Consider the following 23419-nt stretch of genomic DNA (forward strand, 5'->3'; position numbering starts at 1 on the left):
CGGTGTGGGCGGATGGGTGGGAAGAGCGTGATGCAGGCACTACCGGAGCAATGGCAGCGGGGACGAAGGGGTAGGGGGGCGCGGTTGGAGGCGAGGGAGCGGAGCAGCAGCGGGGGAGGCTCGGGAAAGAAAGACGGATGCTGCTGCTCTTGCCCAGGAGCAACAACCGCGCCGGCAGCCCTCGCCCATCCCCGCCAGGCGCCCACGGCCGCGGCCGGGCGGGGGGGTGGGAGAGCAGCCGGGGGCGGGGCCGGGGCCGGGGGCGGCGCGGGGCCGGGGCCGGGGCCGGGGAGGGGGCGGGGCCTGGGCGGGAGGGCGGTGCTGGGCCGGGGCGGGGAGGGGGCGGGGCCTGGGAGGGAGGGCGGTGCTGGGGCGGGGAGGGGGAGGGGGCGGGGCCTGGGCGGGAGGGCGGTGCTGGGGCGGGGCGGTGCTGGCGGCCCCGCCCTCTCCCGCCAGGCGGCGCCCCTGCTCCGCGCCGGGGGCGCCGGGCGCCGGCGCGGCCCAGCCGCAGCTCACCGGCGGTGGCATCCAGCCCCACGCAGCTCATGGGGTATGACATCCAGCCCCACGCCGCTCCACGGGCGGTGGGATGCAGACCCACGCAGGCTTACTTGCGGTGTACCGGGTACCGACCATCCGCCACGCAGGAGCGAGGAGGAAAAAGGATGGATCTGTCATGGATTGGGGGGGAAAAAGGGCCCCACCATGCAAGAGCCCCAACAAGAATTTAAGCGACGATGCAAACTGTTCAAGTGCTGAGGACTGGTATGTGTGTTGAAAGGATCCGTTTCAGCAGGCAATTTGCTAAAGTTGCCTGTGGACTTGCATTTTTTTTTCAATGAAAATCATCATGTCAACACAGAATATTTCTCTTCTCAAATCTTTTTTTTTTTTTTTTTTTTTTTTTTGCAAAAGGAACTAAATATTTTGAGTCAGTGGGATTTGTGTTTCTGAGTTACTCAGGCCTGGCTCCTCAACAAACCAGATGTCTGAGTCTCTGCAGGCAGCAGGGTACCCGAATACTCACAGCATCCATCAGCCATGTGTGAATTTTAGAATTGCACAGGGATGGCCATCCAGGATATGCATGATATTGATGTTATAAAGAGCCATTTCATTAAGTTTCACAGACAAGGAATTTGTGGGGCATGAAATTGCTTTGGGTAGAGCACAGATTTCCATGCTAAGTTCCAAAATTAAAACTTCACTGGCAGTAGGAGGGAAGCAAGAAAGGCTGTGAATTTTGCTTTCCTGACACACCCCAAACTGTTGCAACTGACTCCGTTTATATGAGCATCAGACTGGACTAAAGCAAGAGAAATCAATAGCTACAGTAACAAGGTCGAAAAGGAGAGCAGGCTGAGTGGATGCCGATACAGAATGTGCATCTTTCTGAGGGATTTGAGGCCAGTTAAGCCAAGGCTTCGGCATCCCACATGGAACCCATAAAAATCCCCCTCAGGTCTGGCCAAATGTTATTCTGTTCAGCCAAACATAATTTTCTGGGAAGGAACAAAGTCCTGAAAAAAACAAAAAAGCCACATTTTTATCATGCTTGTGAAGCCTTCTTTTCCGCTTAGGCCAAACCTGAACTATTAAAACATCAGGAGCATATTTCCCACTGCAGACTCTTCCTCTAGATACTGAAGATGTAATATTTGTTACCTGATTTTATCCTGTGACTCAAACAGCTAGTTGCCGGTTTAAGCCAGATCTAATAAACTTCCCATGCTCATACCCTTTCTGCAGATTTTTACATGTAGACCATGTTCTCCCCGGCTCCTGCTCCCACAGGGAACAGCAATATTCCTTAAAATGCAGTCTGACACCTCCCAGATTTCTGGAACCTGGCTGTCTTGTCTCAGCTATTTGTTTAGTGGCACACACCTGAAACTGAAGCAAGTTTATTAATTGTTGACTAAGCAAAACAGGGACACCCATTAGACTGAATGTCATTTCTTCCTCTGTAATCTGATAGTCCTGAGGCATCATATGGTTCAGTCCTGGAGACCCGGGGACTTCTAGATCTCAGAAGGTCAGAACTACTTTAATTTTGGCAAGATGTACAGGCTAGGCAAATTCTGTTTCCCCTGGCGTGCGAAAATCAGGCTCACTGGCCCAAGTGGTGCTCTGAACTACCCTACTTCTGCCTCCTCAAAGGCACAGATGCTGGTTCACAGTGCTCAGTATTGCACGTTTCAGTTTAAGAAAGCTACCAGAGAATGGAGACAGATACAAGTATCCACTGCAACTGTTGTGCAGGTCCGTGGACTGAGTCGGAAACACTATGAGAAACTGAAAATTCAAAACTTCACTGTGGTTGTCTGCCAGTGCCCTCATGACTGCTCTGCAGCTTCTGGATCTCCTATGGTTCTGTGCATGGCTCTGTTAGAAGTACAGTAAAAGCTGTTCTGAAATGCAGCTGTTCTTATGAATAAAAATGAGATAAAAAAGAGTATAATCACATAAGAATGTCTTTGATTAAAATGCTCTGTCAAGCTTACTTCCCTTTGTGTTAAATCCTTCTTTGTAAAGTTTATTTGTGCCATGGGAATTGCTTTGCTGCTCATGGGGAGTTCACACTGAAGGATCTGCTGAAGACTGATGTCATGGCCTAATTAAGAAGAAGGGGACTTATAATGACCACACTTGTTCTGAAAACTGAAAGTAAACTTTTTTACTGTAGATGATGACTTTCATCTACAATGTGGGCAGCAGGATGCAAGATCTAGAGAAAAAACAAATGGACCTCCATGGAAAGATGAGCTCCATCGTAGCAGCATTCTCTTGCTTAGGCCCCTCAATTGCTTACCTAGCACTCTCATTAGAAAAAGGAGTCCTTGGTCCAGGGAATTTGTCTTCTCCATCTTTTGGTTCAAATCCTCTGTGTTTCCTGCAGTGTCACAGGTAATAGTGCCAAGATGTCAAACAATGGCACAGCAAGACATCAGCCATATGACTTCTTTTATTTTCCAGATCTTGTTACCTACTTGTTGATGTTCGGGTCTTTTCCTCACCACCCTCCCTCTGTCAAATACGAAGTGTAAGTGATGATCAACCAATTCACTGATCAGAGAAGACCAGAAATGCAGAAACGTGCCAGAGAAACCTTCAATCAAGAAATGATGATGTGTCAAAATGCTCTGAAGAAACAACTCAGTTTTGCTCTCTGATCATTTCTTTGTTGAGTTCATTTGCCACCTACCCAGTGGGCAATTAGGGAGGTAGGGTCATGTCTGCAGTCAAATGACCCCCACCACCTGATTCATCAGACAGGTAACATAAAAGCATGGTCACATCTCTGGCACCACTGGCTGTGAAATGCGCAGCATCAGAGAAGGGCTTCCTGAGGAACATCATTCATGTACATTTTAATTTTTTATTCAGGCTTACAATGAAAATTTTTCTTAAAAATTTTTCAAGTGGAGAAGCAACACTGTGCCAGCTAGTCCTGTAGCTCAACAGCAAAAGAAAGCTTCTTTCTGCTCAACTTCCTAAACAGTGATCTTTTGAGGGCCAAGAAAATCTTAAAAGCAAAGCATTACATTGAATACAGGACCTACAAGCATCCTTCAAGGAAACATTTCACTGTTCCCCTTTCTGATCCTCTTGCAAGCTCAACACACTGATCTCCTGCCTTGTGATCCTGCCCTGGAGTCCTCTGCTCCCCCTTCGTGCCACACCACTGTTCTGGCAGGGCAAACCATTACCTCCCTTAAGAACGTGACTTCAGCAGGGCTCCTGGACCCCACGTTGTCACACTGTGTATATAACCTCACAGCTGGGAGATTAAAAAAGTCTTATTTGAGAGTGAAAGGAGGGTAAATATGAACGAGGCAGGCAGAGGTGGAGGGAATAAAAATCACCTAACTGTGTATTGACAGGGCTCTACGTGCATGCTACTAAAGTGCTAACCTTGCACATTTTTTTCAGCCTCCCGTTCTTTGGCTCAGTACCCACAGTGAGGTGAAGGCTGGGTTATTACCAGAGGCAATTGCATAACCATGCCACATGTTTTCTACTTCACTTTACTGGAAGTGACTAGCTCTAGGCCCCACGGGTTCCCTTTGCTGTCCCTCCTGTCAAGGCAAGGTGTGTCCACGCTCACTCAGTGACTGAGCTCTGTGCCATGGCAAAGCTCATCTGGGAAGTCCTGTGTGATAAGAGCAGGATGCACGGCTGGCTCTCTCCTCACAGCCCCTGGCTGCTTAGGCAAGGTCTTGTCCCGTTCCCTTCCCACCACTTGTGTCCAGTGCAGGGTATCCCGAAACAGGAAGGATGTGCAGCCAGGGCAGGCTCCGTAGCAGGACACCATGTTCAAAAGAGTCCCAATAAACGTAATGTTCTCCATCTGTGTGACAGCACCATGGCTCATACCCCCTTCCCTCACCTGAAGGGCCAAACATGACCAGCTCTGCTCTAACACGGTGCAACAGAACAAAGCAGAGGTGCAAGGGAAAGGGTTAAACATGAGAATATCTGATTTCCTTGCCTTGTACTCCATTAGGACTTCTTGTCTTGCTTTCCTGTAGCTTCTTCTATCTCAAAAGTCTGGACAAACACATCAGCCAACTCCCAGCTCCTCTCTGCACTGGGGAAAGACCCACGTCCTCAGCACCAAATGACATCTAGCTTAGCTGTGGCACAGAGAGAGGCCTGGTCTTGCCCGGTGTCACCCAAAAAGTCAGTCACTGAGCATAAAGCCCGTCCCTCCTGCTGCAGCTCAGCCAGCAGGCTCTGGGCCCTAGGCCCCCGCAGTGCAAGGCCACCAGTCCCCCCAATACGGCCAGAGGAGTGAGCCCTTGCACAGCCACTGCAGCAAGCAAGCGTTGCACTGGGCAAGTACAGCGTGGTCCACCCGGCAGGTGGCATTGGCACAGCCCTCTGCCACCACCTTCTAGCAAAGTTATTCAAAGTGGGGGGCAGTGATTGGGGGTTTCACTTTTTTGTAGCTGAATGAACATCAAATATAAATGGGAAAAATCCTTGAAATGCCTATGCCATGTAAATAAAGTCCTTTTCTCTACTGGCACTCTTGCTCATGGCCTTGTGCCATGAAGTTTGGATGGTCTCTGGGGATGGCTATCCCATGGCACCTGTTCCATTGTTGCATCACCCTCAGGGAAGCGTTTTTTTCCTTCCGTCTGCTTAGCATTTCTCTGTACACAGCTTGGCCCATTGCCTCTGCTCCTGCCACTGTGCACCTCTGAGAAGAGCTTGGCCCCAACTTCACTCCATCTGCCTTGAACATCAACCTCTGGGCCAGCAGAAGGACTGTCATGTGATGCCTGTACCTAACCTGAGGAGAGAGGGAGCCCAGACAATAACATCACAACCAAATCTAAAGATAAACACAAAGTCTGTATGCATTTTGAATGTCCTTTTGTATGGTAAAGCTTTATCTGAAAAGAGGAGTCACATGACTCAAAAAGGGTATAGTTAATTTTTCCAAGTGCTGTTTTCAGACACATTTGCAAACATTTTGGCTTTTTCTTTCCCCTTCCTTGGCAACAGTCTGAGCAATAGAAATGTATAAATGAAAATACCTTTTCATTCTTTACTACATCAGGGATTATCTTCATTTCACTGTAATATAAAAAAAAATCTGTGAACATACAAATAGCTAGTTTCTTGTTTATATATTTTAAAATTATTATATACTGTTCACTAATTACCTTTAATGAATATAATAGTGGGGTTTCAACAACTGGTCTTACTCTGTGTGTACTGTGCACTGTAAGTATTAAACAGACACACTGCAGATTTCTCATGCCAGAGGGTGAACAACTTTGGTTGCAGCCTTTTTTGCAACATACAGTATAGGTTTCTTCTAAGGCAAGACAAAGTTTATACATAGAGGTAACATTTGTTATAATATAGCTGGAAAAGGTGGATAAACCCTACTTTGTATAGCACTTACCCTACAACTGGGCTAGCCTTACATCACTCAAACTGTAGTCACAGGACTACTTATCAAACCCAGATACAGATTTGATTTGCAATTTAATCTACAAAATGCACTAAAATGAAAGTAATTTATTGATGCCTTTGCCATGCCTGTATTTACTCATTAGTTCATACGATGCCACAGAAATATGAGTTATATTTGGCAGCACAGCTATCTGCACCTGGGAAAGGCAGTTAATCTGCCACCAGGCCCTTCTCTCAGGTTAAGATATTCAACAGGCCACTAAAGTGGATAATCTTTATTTGCTCTGATATTTTTAGTTTAATTTGAAGTTTAGCTGATGAAGCCTTTTCACGGTGTTTCACTATATTGCAGATCTTCCTTTATCCGCATGTTACAACGTGTATAATGTTCATATTGTCTGAGATTTTCTGATAAAGGATCTTCTCTTCACTATGGTCTGAAATATTGAATCATAGAATCATGGAATTGTAGAATCACTGAGGTAGGAAGGGCCCTTTAAGATCATCAAGTCCAACCATTAACCTACCCTGACAAAAACCACTTCTAAACCATGTCCTCAAGTACCACATCTACCCTTTTTTTAAACACCTCCAGGGATGGTGAATCCACCACCTCCCTGGGCAGCTTATTCCAATGTTTAATAATCTTTTCAGTGAAAAAAATTTTCCTAATATCTAATCTAAACCTCATCTGACATAACTTGAACCCATTTCTTCTCGTCCTATCATGTGTCACCAGGGAGAAGAGGTTAGCCCCCACCTCTCTACAACCTCCTTTCAGGTAGTTGTAGAGAGTGATGTCTCCCCTCAGCCTCCTCTTCTCCAGGCTAAACAACCCCAGTTCCCTCAGTCGTTCCTCATAAAGACTTGTCCTCCAGACCCCTCACCAGCTTTGTGGCCCTTCTCCGGACACGCTCCAACCCCTCAATGTCCTTCTTGTAGTGAGGGGCCCAAAACTGAACACAGTATTCAAGGTAGGGTCTCACCAGTGCTGAGTACAGGGGGGATGATCACTTCCCTAGTCCGGCTCACCACACTATTCCTGATAGAGGCCAGGATGCTGTTGGCCTTCTTGGCCACCTGGGCACACTGACAGTTCATATTCATCCAGCTGTCCACCAACACCCCCAGGTCCTTTTCTGCCAGGCAGCTTTCCAGCCACTCCGCCCCCAGTCTGTAGCGCTGCATGGGGTTGTTGTGACCCAAGTGCAGGACCGGCACTTGGCCTTGTTGAACCTCATACCATTGGCCTCGGCCCATCGGTCCAGCCTGTCCAGATCCCTCTGCAGAGCCATCCTACCCTCAAGCAGATCAACACGCCTGCCTAGCTTAGTGTCATCTACGAACTTACTGAGGGTGCGTTCAATCCCTTCATTCAGATCATTGATAAAGACATTAAACAGAACAGGCCCCAGCACCGAGCCCTGGGGGACACCGCCTGTGACCGGACACCAACTGGATTTAACTCCATTCACTACCTCATATGTTTTCTCCCACACAATAATAAACCCTTTTTTATCTTTCTGGGTATTGTTGTTACTCCTACTAATTTATACAAGTACTTTTTCTTGTAATGCTTTTTTGTCATTTGAAATAAATTGCTTTGGGTTTCTCTGTTTTAGATACATAGGCAGGGGAAACTAATATAATTATTTGGATTTCCTTTAAAATAAAAATATTGAATCCTTTTTTTTTTTTCTGAGTGATTTTTTTCAGCCTTTAGCTGAACAGTTAACACAATTTTGTTAATCAGAGCTGCTAATATAAGTCTCAGGTTTCACAGCGACCGCTTTCTCACCTGTCCTCGAGCAAAGCTGATGTTGGCATTGAATTCCTTTGCTAGAGCTACCAGTTTCCACCAGAGGTTCTCATGTGAAAGTGCACGGAACATCTTAGGCACAATATCAGTGTTACCAAGACCCGTTTCCTCAGCTTTTTCTTTTAACACATGCCTCTTCTTGAAAGCCAAAGGTTGACTTTCCGTTTATAGATTGGGTTTGGCTTCGAAGACTGAGCACTGTTAGGGGGGAGAACAGGAACATAGTAAAGCAGCAGGTGTCCTTCTTGGACTTATTTACCTTTGGTGACAGTGGTTCCAAAATGGCTTATGACTGCTGGGGCAGACAAGGATTCCTGCACCTAATAGTGCTAAGGTTATTTACACCCACCCACAGACACCTTTTCTTCCTGCAATTGCAGTGACCAGTGACCCGCTCTGTTATTGGATGTCATCTACAAAGCTAAACAATAGAAACAGAAAAGAAGTCAGAGGAAAATATACCAGAATTGGGTTAAGGTAATTAAAACTGATAAAATTGATTGACTAAAAGTGCACATCGAAAAATTATACTTGCTTTCTACAATGATTATAAACTTGGAGGTGTAAGACGTCGCATTTTTCTGTTCATCTTTGGTAGGCAATTCAGTGAAGACTGTATGGCTTATAGGAATCTGCAGAACAAGGTTTGCTATGATTGGACTTTATCAATATCTATGATGGCCTGTGTTAACTTATTAATTGCATCTTTTGTGTCAGTCAGTCCTATGCAAAATAATATATTTTAAAGTGACAGTGGAAAGGAACTTGTAAAGGAAATATTGTGGAGTATGAAATGCTCTAGAAAATAAAAAAAATAGTAAATACAGTCAGGCAAAGCAGAAGTGCTGCCATGGCATCCTTTTCTTACTGACCTGGTATCTTGCTCCATTTCAGTAAGATATTACCTGGAAAGGAAATCCAACATGTCAGCACATGTAATTTACCAGTATATCACTGTAACTTCTCTGATAATTATCTAGTATTAACCTAATTTTCCCAAAATCTGTTTGGAACAAAATAAAATTTTACAATAATGTTATATTTTTAATTTAGCAGAGGAAATAAATAAGAAGTTTCAAAAACTTTCTATGGAACAGTCAAAAGATGGACTACGCTTAAAAGTGAGAGTAAATGTATGTAATCATTCCTTTTCAAGCAGCCTGAACCAAAGTCCATTATTATAGTTCAGTATAGAAATCCACCCTGCTTGGAGTGTAATAAGAAATTCGATTTAGGCATTTTGGCTGTATCAACCATTTACTGTGACGTGGCCTAATCTAAATTCTTTGTGATCAACAGCTGGGTACAATGATCCACTTAGGTTTTTGTACCAGCTTAATAGGGGGCTATTTGCTGAAGATATTAGCTACGTACAGATTGCTTCTTGACCTGAGGTGTGCAGTGACGTCAGACATGTACGAAGCATTATCATAAGAGGAAATCTCTTTCTGGTCGTTCAAATCGTGACAGCCACTGAAGCCATTGCCATGCATGGCAAAGGTGTTGCATGCCTTTTCCAGCAGAGGTGTCTTTTATTAGACCAGCTAGCCTTGGAAGAAGTAGCCAGTCTTTCAGACATAGAATGTCTCCTTCAGGTCTGAAAAAGCAACACAAGGCTTTCAAGCTAAGGACAAGTTCAGACCACTTGTTCTGAGCTTTGTGAGACGGCAACAAGCTCAAGCACCAACTGCCTGAGCTCAAGGGCAGTTGGAGCCTATGGAGCAAAGTGGGCATTAGGGTGTCATACAGCTGGTCAGTGGTTCCTGGGGGACTGAGAAGCAGATATTTTATGCCTTGTGGATGGTAAATTGGTTAGTAGAACTAAGAAGACTATAGTGAGCAGATCTTAATTGAATCGCTGGTTTTGATGGTCTGCAGAGCTATGAATTTTAGTTTTACATGCTCATCCTTAAAGCATACTTTGCATGTGTCCATTGGATTATTTTTTTCAGTTTACAGCAGCCTGAAGGACAACAGGCAAGCTGGGGTGAGTCATGTTTTCCAGCAAATGCCCAGGATGCTATTGCTTTGAAAACTGCTATTTTGAATGAGTTATTTACTGGAGAAGTCAAAGATGGGAGTGAGAGGACAGACAATAGGGGGCATTTCTGTAGAAAGGTCTGTATGGTTTCTATTACTTGGTAGTTACACAACCACTTTTTTATCAGCATTTCCATCTCTAACTGATAATCTGCTAAATCTTTTGGTTTGTGTGAGAATGCGATCATTCCTTCTCCATATGACATTTATATAACACTTCCCCCCAGCAGACACTGGCTGCCTCCCGATTGTTTTGCTAACCTTTGCGGTTTATAAAAGGTGTTAAATTTTATTCTATGAGAGACTGTGCCTCATTTTTTAACACTGTTCTTAAGTTCCCTTTCCTCCCCAGACATTTCTCCTGGTCCTTTGCACAGCTCTTCCCTGCAGTTTTCTGGCTACTACATCAGAGGCGAGACACACTGTATAGCTAACATTCAGTCTTAACATTCACTTTTCTTCAAAGCTTAATCTTCAGGCAAAGAGCAAATACGGCTGCCTGTGCTGTTGTGATCTAATGAGCTCCCTTGCACAGACCAGAGAACTTCTGCCATTAATGCGGCTTCCCATAGAAACATTCAAGGTGGTTTGCGCTGAAGCATTTTCTGTGCTGGGTTGTTCATACACAACAGAACTCTTCTCAGGGATCATGAATCTCCATAAAGAGTGTTTCTGAATCCTTTCACTGCACAGGCACTGTAGGGCTGACAGCCCTACAGCTGCAATTTTGCAGTTTTCCGTGGACTGGTGCAAACACCCCACCTAGTTGGGCTTCTCAGGGAGTGCTCATCTTTTGGACTGAATATTTCTGTTCAATGACCTGCTGGAATTCAGCAAACTTTTTTCTTACTAGATTCAACTTCTGGATAAGCTGCTACAACCAGAGGTTTGCAGAAAACCAAGTCAAGTGAGCAGCGCTATTTCTGAGTGACTTTTGTTACAAACGTGACTCACAGCAGCACAGATCTGAATCTGGCAAAGGAAAGGAGAAGTCACCTTGAACACCTGGAACATACACGCTCCAGGTGACATCGAATGACAGAGGATGACCACCATGCTGGGGAGGCAAGGATATCTCCCAACAGCGTTGTGTAATATTTGTACATATTCACAGTGGAAAGAGAACTTACTTCCATACCTAGACCAGTACCCCACCTCATTTTGGGTTATATTCCTGACAGATTAATTGTCTAACCCATAGTACCACTGTTAGCAACTGTGTCAGCAAACTACTGCAGTGTTCTGTTAATATAATGTCGTCAATGTTTCTGCCTATGGGTTTCCTTTTGTTCTTAAAATACTTATAAAATTGGCTTTTGGTTTCAAAATATCACAGTACCCCACATTAGAATGCTGTGATTAGATGCTGCCCACAGGGAATATTACCCTGTGTTGAACATAGTTCATTTCCCCAACACTGTGTATTTCTGATGGGTTAAAGAAAGCAGGGTATGAATCGTTTCAAGATTGCTAATATAAGCCCTACCCAATAAATACCCTTCCCCCACATGGAAACTCTCTGGCCAAATACTGTTCCAGCTCCTCCTTACACGCCTCTCCCAGTTTCCGGATGGGTCCTGGCCCCCAGCCCTTATCTCCTCCAGCCCCTGGGCTGTTTACAGAGAGCAGTTATAAAGAGGCTGACCCAGCAGAGAGTGGAGGGGAATTACAAGGTGCAGGAAAACAGCAGCACCGGACCAGGCTGGGTGTCTGCTTGACTCACCACGACCTGCTCTGCACCATGGGGAAGGACGGGCTGCCCAGCAAACCAAACATCTTCCTCCTTCTCCTCTTCTTCCTTCCTGGAAATACCTCTCCCACCACAGAACCGTAAGCTATGCGTGTGAAAGGGGGAGGGTGGCCTTAGTGCTACTTTTTTTCCTTCAATTTTCTTCCTTTCTGTCATTCTTCTGACATTTGTGCCAGTTTCTTCCACTCCTGACCTGCATCCCACTACTAGCCAAGCCCTGAGCTTCCTGCACAGCTCTGCCTGTCCCCACTTTCTCCCGGCAGCCCCCTGGATGTCCAGCCCTGGGATCCCCCCACAGCTCTGCCAGTGCCCACACTCCTGCCCTGCAGCTGCCTGCTAGTCCAGCCCTGGATCCTCACAACACCTTTGCCTAAGTATATGCCTTCCTAGAAACCTTCAGGTGCCTGGGGTTTTGTAGGCATGATGCCAGAATCTATGTACTTACCTTTCCTGTAGCATCCTTGTTTCGATCACCGAGTTATTTCTCCCCACTCTCCCGCTGCTTTCAAGCCGGTTTGCTCCCCTTTCTCCTGTTTCTTTCAAGCCCGTTTGTTTCCCTTGGCAGCATCAGATGTACTTGTTCCCAGAGAGGATCTGTGACCTAGATTCTCTTCCTCTGGCGCGGAGCCCGGCGCTGGCACCCTCCTCTGGGGCATCCACCCCAGGGCTCCGCAGACCAGCAGCATGGCTGCAGCGCCCACTCTGCTGAGAGCCCCAAGGAGAGGAGCAGCCTGGGACGGCACCAGCAGGCTGGAGGCTGGCATCCCCACCCCAGCCTCACCTAACAGAGAGGATTGCTCTGCCGTCTCTAGTCTGGATGGGAGCAGCCTCCCTCTTCGGACCCCGGCTGCTGTCACATGCAGCCGTCTTGCCGCGCTGGCAGAAGCGCAGTTCTCACCGCCACGGGTCTCCTAATTCCTGCTACAGAGATTCCATGCCCACCAGCACCGCAGCGGTGCCAGCAGCAGCAGCAGAAGGTGCAGTGCTACTGCTGCTGCCTACTGTGCGGTCAGAGGTAAAGCAGTGACTGGCTCAGGCTGAAGGACCTTTGACTCACACTGTGCCATCACCCTCCCATGCATCTGCCCTCTTTGGGTGCTTCTGGGGCAGATCAGCCAGCCAAGTCTGCTCTGGGGTCAGGCTAAGCTCTCTGGTCTCCCTCCCTCTCAGTAATCTGATGTAACTAAGTAATTAAGATTAAGTAATTTTAGTTCATCCCTGCCCACGATCAGGGTGAAAGGGAATGAATCCCTACTGTTCAGTCCTCTCCTGCGAGTAACATGCTGCTCTTTATCCCTGTCTTGAGCACCATTCTGGGAAAGGAGAAGGAGAAAGGGCTGAGAGAGGTGGGGGAGAGAGGGGTGTAGTTGGGATCTACAGAATGGAGATGGGAGCCCAGTAAACAGTTGGGGAGCAGGGAGGCAGTGGAGTCTGAGCAGTGAACTGCTGGGAACGTGTGGTTCTGTTTTAAGTGCTACAGGGTAGATCAGGGGCTGTGTGTAACACAGAAGGGAAGCCACCCTTGAAGTGAAGACAAAATGAAGCTTCCAACCAAGGCTTACTTCCTGTGCCCAGCACAAGTAGAGAGATAGCTTCTTCAAGCACCAGCAGTTGCTGTTATTTCTGTTTCAGATGTGTCCAGCTGCACAGGAGACACAATTAAGGTACAGACTATATACTAGAAACAGACTTATTCACCAAGTTAGTGCAGCACTGGAACAGGTGAACCAGAAAGATGGTGGGAACTCCACCTGTGGAGTCCTTTGCAATACTCCTCTTGCAGGAGAGAAGCTGGGCTTGAGATGTCCAGAGGTCCCTTGCAACCAAAAGTTTTATGATTCTGTAAGATACTGTCAGCAAGAAACTTTTTTCTTGCTCTGGATCTGTTCTGGAAGAATTCAATAGGAGGTATTGTTCAATAGGAGGTATTGTTCTCTTATCCTGATATGTAGCTGTGCATGCCAGCTACTTTACAGTGCAGTGTACATGCCTGGGAATATGCTGCATGTAGTCAGAAATGCGAAGTCATCACGGCACATGAATTGGCAGGTGTGGGTTTGGACTGATGGAGCTGATGAAATTCACTGGTTTCTTTGGTTGGGTGTTTGTTCCAGGAGGTAGCTGAGAGTAAATACACAGATGTTATTCCATCTTAAGCTAGAGTGTTACCTTCTGTATGTAAACAAACTCATCATTTTTGCCTCAGCCCTTTTCTGTAGGGTCTTCTATCCCTCCCTTGTTGCCTGCTTCTGCCTCTGTTTTCGAAACACTTTGTTGCGTGCAGAGAGGCTGCTGAGGTCCCTTTTGGCAGCCCAGATGCTTTTCGTCCTGGAATGTCTATACATGGACTTTGTGACCCAAACTGTTTAAAACCCTCATAGTAATTCAACTCCTCTAGCTCTTTTCACCAACACATCCCAAAACAGCTAAAGGGAGGTCTATAAACAGTGTATTTTGTATCCTCGTTTCAAAGGCAGGGAAGCCAGTGTAGGGGGAAGTTCTGCACATTGGCCAAAATTTCAGCAGAACAGTGAACAGGAAGAGGAATGAGGCCAAATTCTCCACAAACTAGGTCACGCTGTCCCTTCGGTAGACTGGATGTTACAGTCAGATTGCCAGTGCCACTGACAGGGGGCAGGGGAAATGAGCTTAGGGCAAGCAGGCACAGGGTGAAGCTGTGGTGAGAAGGTTGTGGAGGAAGGGGAACATTGGAGCAAGCAGACAGTCACAAGCTGTAAGTCACTCCTTGGGTGGCTTGAGCTCCCTCCTTTCCCTGCTTCTGCAGCAACATGCACTGACCAGAGCTGCCGCCTGGCTCCTTGCCATGCTTTATCCTGGTGGTGAGGGAAACAGAGGCACTGCCTGGGTCCCACTGCCTCCACAGTAGCTTTAGGACTGCCCAAAAGCTCAAAGCCCAGGCAATAATGTAGCTCTGGATGGGCCCAGCTGTCTCCAGGGCTGGCACTGTCTTGGCAAGGTGCACATTAGCCTTCCCCAGAGGAGGGCCCATGGAAAAGTGGCGTGAGCAGTCCTGACCACAGGTTTCCTCCCATGCATGTAGTGATTAATATACCCTGTAGATTGAATTGCCACCAGAACCTCCTGCTGCTGCATCTGGATAGCTTGAACGTGCGCAGGGAAAAAGGAATACCAGGTCCATAAAAGTGGTCCAGCATCAGACCATGGGACTGCATTAGCTCTGTCTTCTGTCTGTGTTGGTGGCCAGTCAGTGGTGCTGAAGAAGAGAGTAGAAGAGCAAGGCAAGTAGTGTGGAAATTAATTTCTCATCTGCTGTAGCCTTATGGAGCTTCTATCAACCAGAGGTTCAAGGTCTTAAAGCAGCAGGGATTACGCCTGTGCTGCTGTGTTTTCTAGCCGTTTCTGGGCAATGAATTTACCCAAGACATTTTTGATAATATCAGGAGTAGCTGATCATCTTGCCCTTATGAGCCTCATACCAAATTTTATGTAGCTGGTGCCACAGGGCACACACGGTATGCCTGGGAGACTTACTTGGTGGTGGGAAGTAAGAGCTTCTTTTAAGGGCTTGGACACTTGGCTGGACAAGCAGGTAAAGCACTAATTATCCAACTCAGTGGCACCTGCTGGCACCTTTTGTTTCTCACACAGGTAAGGACAGTCGGCTGCTGTTTATCATTTGATGCAGCCTGGCTATATGTGCCCTTCTTGGGCTGCTTGAGAGCACACAAGCTGGCCATACAAGAATCGTACATTTGGATTTTACAGCACCTAGTAGCGCTAAGTTCCTCAGCTTAATCTTGTATGTTAGTGAAAAAGTTTCTGCTTCCTTCTATTTTTAAGCCAGCTGCTTAATATTTTCACCTGGCATTGTTTACTACATGCATTATCACAGGTGATGAACAAACCATAGTTTCTTTTATGCGCATCATGACTTTACAGCTGTCTGTCCTGACTTTTTCCAAGCTGAAGAGTCTTAATCTATGTAGTGTCTCCTCCTACAGAAATCATTCCAGATTTCAGATCATCTCTGCTATCTTTCACTGAATTTTTTCTGCTAAATGCTTTTTTTAAAATGCATGCCATATGGGAGATGTGGAAGTACCTTGCAATTTAACAATGGCAAAACGATGTGTTCGGATTTGTCCTCTGTTCCTTTCTGAAACGTTCCTTATGGTCCATTTGTTACTTATGACTGAATGAGGATTTGCCAAGAATGAATAGCGCTCATGTCTGAGTGGTAACAGCCCACTAAGTGACACAGGATTTATATGATAGCTTATATACCATTGGGGTAATTTTTCTTTCCTCTATTGATTGTTTTTCCCTTATGAACCATTCGTTTGCCATTTTTGCTACACAGTCTCACCATACGACAAAAGTTTTCCGCAAAAAATGTTAAGTCAGTTTTAGGTATTTTCTTACCCTGGACAATTATCAGAAAATGGTACTTGCAAGACCATTTAGAAATGTACTGAACAACAGGGGTCCCGACACAGACTCCAGAGATTTTCACTGGTTCTTACCCTTTGTGTCCTATCTTTTAAACTATTAAACCAGTTCAGAATTAATAATTTGATTTATTAGTAAAAAATTAGTAAAATGATCCCTTTAATTGGATAGCAGCTTAGTTTAAGGGTCTTTTGTGAGGGACCTTTCTCAAAAGCTCTTTGAAGATGCGAGTACGCTTGTGTTGCAGTAAACCACTACTCTCTGAAATCCTTTGTTTGCTCATCTTAATAAGATCCCAAACTGCAAGCACTCACATTTTTGCTCAGCATGAGAAGGGTTTGGAAACCTGGACAGGCAAAGACAGGAGCAGCCAGACAAGTGGGTGGTTTTTCCAACACTAAAACTGCTGAATTTCCAACCTTTTTTAGCTAATGCCGTTGAGTCTCAACAGGAGATTGTGGGATATACAAAAATCAATTAACAGCCTGGAACCTTTCACACCATCCTTATTCCCTTCTGTGAAGCAGAACAAAACATCCTTTGTAAAGGACTCTATTAGCATAGAAATTGTTCCTTCTACAGCAAGCATTTTCCTGCTTTTAGGCTAATTAGTTAGGCGATTTAATATGTATAGAACCAAAATAAAATGAATGCTCATGTGTATGTGCACTGCAATTCACAGGGACAGTAATGGATTAGGCATGCTGATTTGTTAATTTCCTTTCACTTAATACTCTTTCCTTAAAACGGTTTCACATTTCTGATCCTTCTGATCCTTGCTTCCCTCTCTTCCTAAGGCAGTACATGGTGCTACTGCCCTTTCTGATACACACTGATTCTTCTGAGAAAGTCTGTGTTCAGCTGACCCACCTGAATGAGTCTGTGACACTGAGCACCACACTCGAGTATCAAGGGGAAAACAGGAGCTTGATTGATGACGTGGTGTCGGAGAAGGACGTGTTCACCTGCATCCCTTTCTCTGTGAGTATCTCATCCTTGTGCGGGCTCATCCCTTGTGTTTATTGATGTGGTGTAGTAGATCTAAAAAGTCCAGAAATGAGAAATAAGACACATTGCAAACAGAGACTTCTAAGCTAAGCCAAACAAAAAAGTAATTTGATGTAGAAAATTGACCGTAGTAGCCTTATGAGGAGTGATTTTCCATCATTATCAATTCTGTGTCCCATGCGATATTTCTGTGGATGCAGGGATTGCAGAACTCTTCTGGGATCCTTCATCCTAGAACTTTGACTAAAGCAGAACATACCCCATGTTTGTTTGATCTGTGTAAATCTCAGAGGGAAAATAGGGAAGTGGAATGAGAAGTACAGAAGCTGGGGAATGGTTAAAGACAGTGAGGTCCAGGAAGTCATCTGTCTCCTTCTGGAGCTTATTCATGATTGTTTCCTGCAGAAGGTTGGTTGGTGAGGAATGTAAGCAACTGGTCCCACCCCCTAAATAATTAATATCTGGGTTAATTTCCCTTTTGGATAAATCATAGGATGGAACAAGATCAGATTCAGTATTTCTCTAAGGAAAGTGTATTAATGAAGGAAGGGAAAAGACTTTCAGTATTGGAAGGAGAGGAAGCATGGAGAAAACTTGAGGAAATGGAGCAGATCTATCATTGCAACTATTCCTGAAAGAAAAAGAAGATTTTCTTGAGACAGAGGAGAGAAGCCCTCCAAGTTCATATCAGAAAATCATGTTTTTTCTCTTCCTTCCAGCACTGAGTCTTTGGTGTCCTTTTAGGCAACTTTTGGACCTCGCTAATACTCCGTCCTTCAAAGGCTTACTGCAATGGGGTGAATCAGTAAAGCAGTTATCCTCTTCATTTTCCTTAGCTTCCAAAATCCAATAGCACATCAGTGGCATTTCTCACTGTGATGGTGAAGGGGGCGACCCTGCATTTCAGGAGCCGCAAGTCGGTGCTGGTCAAGGATTCTGAGAGCTTGGTCTTCGTCCAGACAGACAAACCCATCTACAAGCCTGGACAGACAGGTACAGGGAACTGGGTTGGTTTTGACTCTGACAGCAGAAAATCCTATGGGCTTCATTCCCCAGAGGTCCCATAATTTTATTAAAGTTTTCAGACTTCTTCATGGGAGGAGTTAAAGTGCTCAGTAAATCTTATTTCTGTCAGCTGAGATCGAGGGCACGTGGTACCTTCATCACTCCTATTCTCCATCCTCCAGGCACAGCATCGCAGCCAGACGTAGGCACAGGCTCAGATTCATTCTGCTCCACTAGAGGCATGAATCTGGGATGACTTCAAAGCATAGTCTCCCTTGGCTGCATCTGAATCAACAAAGTAAGACAGGCACTCCCAAGGGACAATTCAGTTCAGCCAAGACCTGATTATCCTTCTAAATTTATCTGCCTCTCACCATCTGCAAGAGAAAGAGCCTGAAGTAATTGCTTCCATAACTTAGAGATCTCAATTCAGAGCCTGTTGATCCGTGGAATGAATCTGAGTTATAAATTATTGAAACACTGACATTTCCTGGTAATGGCTACGATTTTAACAGTGGAATTTCCTTCTTTTCCCTTACACCCTTCAGTTCTGTTTCGGATCGTCTCTCTGGACAAAGACTTCTACCCGCTGAATGAGAAGGTAGAGCCATAATTCTTTGTTGTTAACCAGGAGGCTCAATTCCCAGTTAACAGTATCACTGTCATCATTCAGAACCACTGAAGATGGCCTTCAAAGCATATGATCCTTTCTTACTCACACCATCCTTGACCCATTACATATCCTGTCCTGGGACACACTTCACCTGTCTCTATTGACTGAGAAACCTATCCCCTTTTTCAAAGGCATATAGGTATTTAAAACCAGACTAGCAAAGGAATGTGTGTGACTAAGCATGTAGGCAGGAATCTCATTACTGAAAAAATGGGTGGGACAAGTTTCCATTGAAAGCGGCAGATGTGTAGATGTTTCTGGGAGCAGGTGCAACCACATGCTTAGAGGGAGAGAGCACAACATGACAAGGACTTGTTTTTGAGGAACTGGTCATTGATGTCAGTCCACCTTTTAGCTTATTTGGCAATCAGTTCCTCATGCAGACAAGTTCTTTGAAAACTCTTCATCCTATTTTCATACTGTGGTAAGACAGAAAGTTTGGTCTCTAAAATATTAATAGAATAGTTTCCCTTAACCATCACAAACTAAGGAAATAAAGCAAGCACAGAAAAGGGGGAACCCAAAGGACTTCTTAGAAGGTTGTTTCTCTGCCCTTCAGTCCAAATCTGGAAATTACGTCCATCCATATATGGCCCATATTTTTAACTCTGATTTTCCTTTGTTCTTTCCCCACAGTTTCCATTTGTCTACATTCAGGTGAGTGGATAACTACATGTATATTATTTCATCAGAACGTGCAGGCACAGAGGCAGTAGTCTGCAGCGGTGGTTTTTTCGGGCTGAGGTGCAAGAGAAAAAACATGGGTGCGTGACCTTTTTCCTTTGTGTAAAGGAAAGCTGAGTAGTTGGGCACCAAAATAAGTTCTGACAATGGTTCTTTGATTGGGAAATGTGATGTAGGACCAAAATAGTTAATCAGTGCAAGCCATGCTGTGAACAGAATTACACTTGCCTAGAGATCATATCAGAATGGCTTATTCCTCTTCCCAAGCAGAATTAAGATTTTCTGTCTGCCAAGTGTGGCTGAAACCACAGAACTGCATTAAACAAACTAGGAAACCTAAAGAAACAAAATTATGTAAGTAGACATCCCCTATCTTCCCAGTCATGCCCTTTTTGTCTGCTTTTTTTTTAAACAGTTGAACTTCAGTGACAGAGAAAAGTTAATAGGAAGAATGTTTCTGTCAATGATTCGAGTACCCACTTTTTCAGCTGAGAAACCAGAATTTACAATTATTATCTGGGACATCTTCTAGTGAAAAACTGATGGGAAGGACCCAGCAGTGGACACTCAAGCCATGATAGCAGCACAAACAATGCTGAAATTAGTGTGCACAGATCTTAAGTTGGTTTGCATGATTATGGGTCCTATGTAGTCAGTCCTTGCATTGCTCCTTGCTGCTTGGGGTTGCAGTCTTCATTCTGTCCCATTTCTCTCTAGAGCTGGGAGTGTTGCCACAACAGGCAAGGCAGAAGCTGAGCCAGAAATGGCTATGCTCCTCTTTTCTACCCTCCTATCAGAGTGCTGTCACTCTCTCTTCCCCTCAGCTAATTTCCAGAACAGAGCTGCAGAGCTGGTGGGCCACTGACAGTCTGTGAATATTTGAAGAAAGAAGAGTAAGAGAGCGTGTGGTGTGGGATAGCAGGTGGAGGAGAGCATCTCAGAACTACCCTCTGCTGAGGCTCTCCCATGGGGTTGTAGAACAGGCCCCTTCCCTGTTGATGATATGGTGATACCTGACTGAGGAATTTCAGGAATTTCATGAAAGGAACAAGAAGAAATAAATCCTACCCACTGCCTCCAGAAATCCTATATGCCTTTGCCTAACAAGCTGATAATTTCATAACCTTTTTTGTGTCCGTACCATGAAAGGCTTCAATTTTAAATCACGAGGAAGGCCACCCTCTCTTTTCAGCTCCAGCCTGTGAGACATGGTGTTTGTCCGTGCTGTTTAAGCCAGCTTATGTAGGCCTTGTCCACCATCCCCACCATCTCATCTCTCTTCCTCAATGCTCATTCTCAGTCCAGCACTGCCCTTTGTTTGGCTTTCATAGATGTCTACAAGGCAGTCTGGTAGGCTGGGAAACTCATCTGGCAGCAAACTCACCATTTTTCCCTAGGGTATTTTTGGTTTTTTTGGCCAGGTCAGACCAGCCAGTGCAGTTTACCACATGCTTGCATGAAATTTGGACTGACCCAAAGGAAAGGGTGACAGGAGTGAAGAAAGGTGACAGCTTAAAGTCAGCAGCGCTAAGGAAATAAATATTCATCAGTCTACACCCTTAATGTCACTAACTGATGGTAGTCAGCCACAAAGGCAGAAGTTAGTATGAGCCTGTTATTTCTGAACTGTTATCCTGAGCTATTGTTTCTCTCATTAAAGAAAAACAAAAAAGAAAACCAAAACAAAACCAAAAACCTTTCTGAGGAAAAACAAACAAACTGACTTTCAGGTCTTACCTACAGAAATGTCAACAAGTTCACAAGCCCAGCTGTAAACATTTCCTTGAATTCCTCCTCCAAGGAAGCCCAGTGGTGTCCCTCACAATAACTGGTGGGCTTTTCAGTGGAGCTGAAGTGTGATGATGAAGAGAAATTGGTCAGACTTGTGGGATGTGTTTTACTGACTGTGCCTTATTCTCAGGGCGCTGCTTGGGAAAAAGACCCACTATTCTGCCCTCTGACCAGTGACCACCGACTGAGGGATGTCATTCACATCCCCTTTTCCCTAAGCCCTAAGATAAAATCTCAGTGAAGTAAATGCATACAGTCCCATACCTTGAGTCACATACCTATCTAGAGTAAATAGACTTTTGGTGACAGCCAAGGTACAATGCAAAGAGCAGGCAGAAAATCAAAGACTGTAAACATTAACCATCCTGCTGAGGAGCCTGGAAAGAGTGCATCAAACTATGCAGCACTGCTGCATTGGTTCAGTGACTTTTACAAAACATTTGGGGCTGAGCTGATGAGTTTGGAGCACAGCTTACTGACAGTCAGCTCATAATGAGCAATACTCAGCTGTAGTAGTGACGAGATTTCAGCTCCAGCATTAGGAGTGAGGAGAGGCAAGAAGGGAGAGGTCTCCCCTGGATGTATGTATGTGGGATACACTTTCCTCTGTTCCTGTCCCAACTCCCCCACCCTACCACAAGCTTTGGACTCTTGCACATGTACATTTCTCAGTCCCATAGATAGATCGGGTGTCTTATTCCTCAGCAGATTATGCACTGGTACTCAGACAGTCTCTATTCCAGGCATGGAAAAAAAAAAGTTTTAGCAGGCTGTATAGCAAGTGAAGGAGACAGAAATTTCCCTCCTTTCTCTCCTGTTCCACTTACTCTTGCTACCCATTTCTTTGTCTTGTTACCTTGCCAGTCTGTCTTTCCCAGCTTCCTGGCCCCATCCTTCATAAGCATGCTTGTAGAGCTGAGGGGGAGACAGCACAGAACCCCCAGGGTTAAAAAGCTTTCTTGCATGCTAGTTATGCAGAATCGACAGGTAAGTGCTCACAGATCCTCACAGATTATTGAATAATTACAGCTAGGCATTTCCCAGACAGGATGTATATATACTGGGCTACTCTGCTACTCTGTCCCTGGGAGCCTCCTGTACTGTCTTGTGACTTTGAGTTATCCTCACCTGCAGGATCCCCAGAGGAACCGTGTGTACCAATGGCAAGGGGTGGAACTAGAGACCGGCCTCACACAGCTCTCCTTCCCCCTCACCTCAGACCCCATCCAAGGCTCCTATAAAATAGTTGTGCAGAAGAGCTTCTCGTCTCATGTGGAACACTCCTTCAGCGTGGAGGAATATGGTAAGGAGAGGAGGTACGGGCTGCAAGTTGGGCTGACAGCAATGCCTTTTACTGTGATCTCTCGATTTGGGATTTTCTGGGAATGGGATGGAGAAGAGAGGGACTGAATACAAAGGCAATGGGGTTCAGAGAGGCTGACCCAGAAAGTGCTGAGTATCAGAGGTGGTTGCTCACTTTACAGCATCTCTGCAAGCTGCCTGAGCTTGTATTTGCTCATAATCCTCTGGGTGTTACAGGGTCTGACTGGCTTCCTGGGCATGGCTTGTGGCACCAATTTCAGCTGACTTTGTTTTAGTCACTTTTCAGTCCAGCAGCATGTTGCAAGTAGCACAAGATACAGAGTTAGATGTGGCAATATTTTGGTGATCCTATTTTGCCTCTCTCATCATCTGCATCAGTTCCATTTGTCCACTTGTAGTCCTCTCTGGTTTTCCTCTTCTTCCTTGCTACTGCAAAAACTTAGAAAATATGTTTGGTAGAAAACCTGAGTTTGAAGAAGACCACTCCACAAATGTTACAAGCAGGTGCAAACAGTCTGGTAGTAGAGACCGATTAAGGAGAAATGTGCTGTCCCAGGGAGCACTCTAACCTCCAGTTCTGTAATAAAACTTCTCAGGTGTTTGTAGACGTGTAGATTCTGGCCAGGCTGTGTGTGTTTGAGGAGGCTGCTTGGCCTGCGCTCCGCACTCCTGGGCTAGATTCCCTAGAACTGTCTGGACATGCAAGACAGTTTCACATGCTACATATTAGCGAGCCTAACAGCAGCTTGGTATCTCCAGAGCAGTAAGAAATAGACAGACAAAATCAATGATTCCAGCCATTTCAATGTGGTAAATGACACAGGTGGTGCATGTGCTAGTCCAAGTCTTAGTCACAAATTACGTATTGCGAAACACAGAACACAACACACAGGGCCAGCGTGTCCTTCTGAACAAGCATATGAAAGGGTTCTACACAGCTGTCTGGTGCCAATGGGATCGCATG

The 23419-nt window shown here is 45.4% G+C and overlaps 1 protein-coding gene and 2 long non-coding RNA genes across 3 annotated transcripts in view; 1 reads left to right on the forward strand and 2 right to left on the reverse strand.

Moving 5' to 3' along the window:
• Positions 1-2707: 2707 nt before the first annotated feature.
• Positions 2708-3112, reverse strand: LOC309686095. The gene is made up of 3 exons (XR_014270519.1): positions 2991-3112; positions 2813-2893; positions 2708-2728 (listed from the first exon to the last, which is right to left on the reverse strand). It is a non-coding gene; the product is annotated as an uncharacterized lncRNA (long non-coding RNA).
• Positions 3113-7874: 4762 nt separating this feature from the next.
• LOC309686094 lies at positions 7875-12028 on the reverse strand. Its single transcript, XR_014270518.1, has 3 exons — positions 11986-12028; positions 8623-8655; positions 7875-7948 (listed from the first exon to the last, which is right to left on the reverse strand). It is a non-coding gene; the product is annotated as an uncharacterized lncRNA (long non-coding RNA).
• Positions 11361-23419, forward strand: part of LOC309686093 (alpha-2-macroglobulin-like) — a gene marked incomplete at its 5' end in the record, with an annotated part of 39868 nt that continues 27809 nt past the window's right edge. Inside the window, 6 exons of the mRNA XM_082498633.1 lie at positions 11361-11620; positions 16769-16952; positions 17816-17972; positions 18533-18585; positions 19294-19314; positions 22267-22435. Coding sequence (XP_082354759.1) covers positions 11361-11620; positions 16769-16952; positions 17816-17972; positions 18533-18585; positions 19294-19314; positions 22267-22435 — 844 coding nt within the window. The remainder of the gene's footprint in view (positions 11621-16768; positions 16953-17815; positions 17973-18532; positions 18586-19293; positions 19315-22266; positions 22436-23419) is intronic.

Source organism: Vanellus vanellus, assembly GCF_965231255.1.
Source record: "Vanellus vanellus genome assembly, chromosome: 1".
NCBI lineage: Eukaryota > Metazoa > Chordata > Aves > Charadriiformes > Charadriidae > Vanellus > Vanellus vanellus.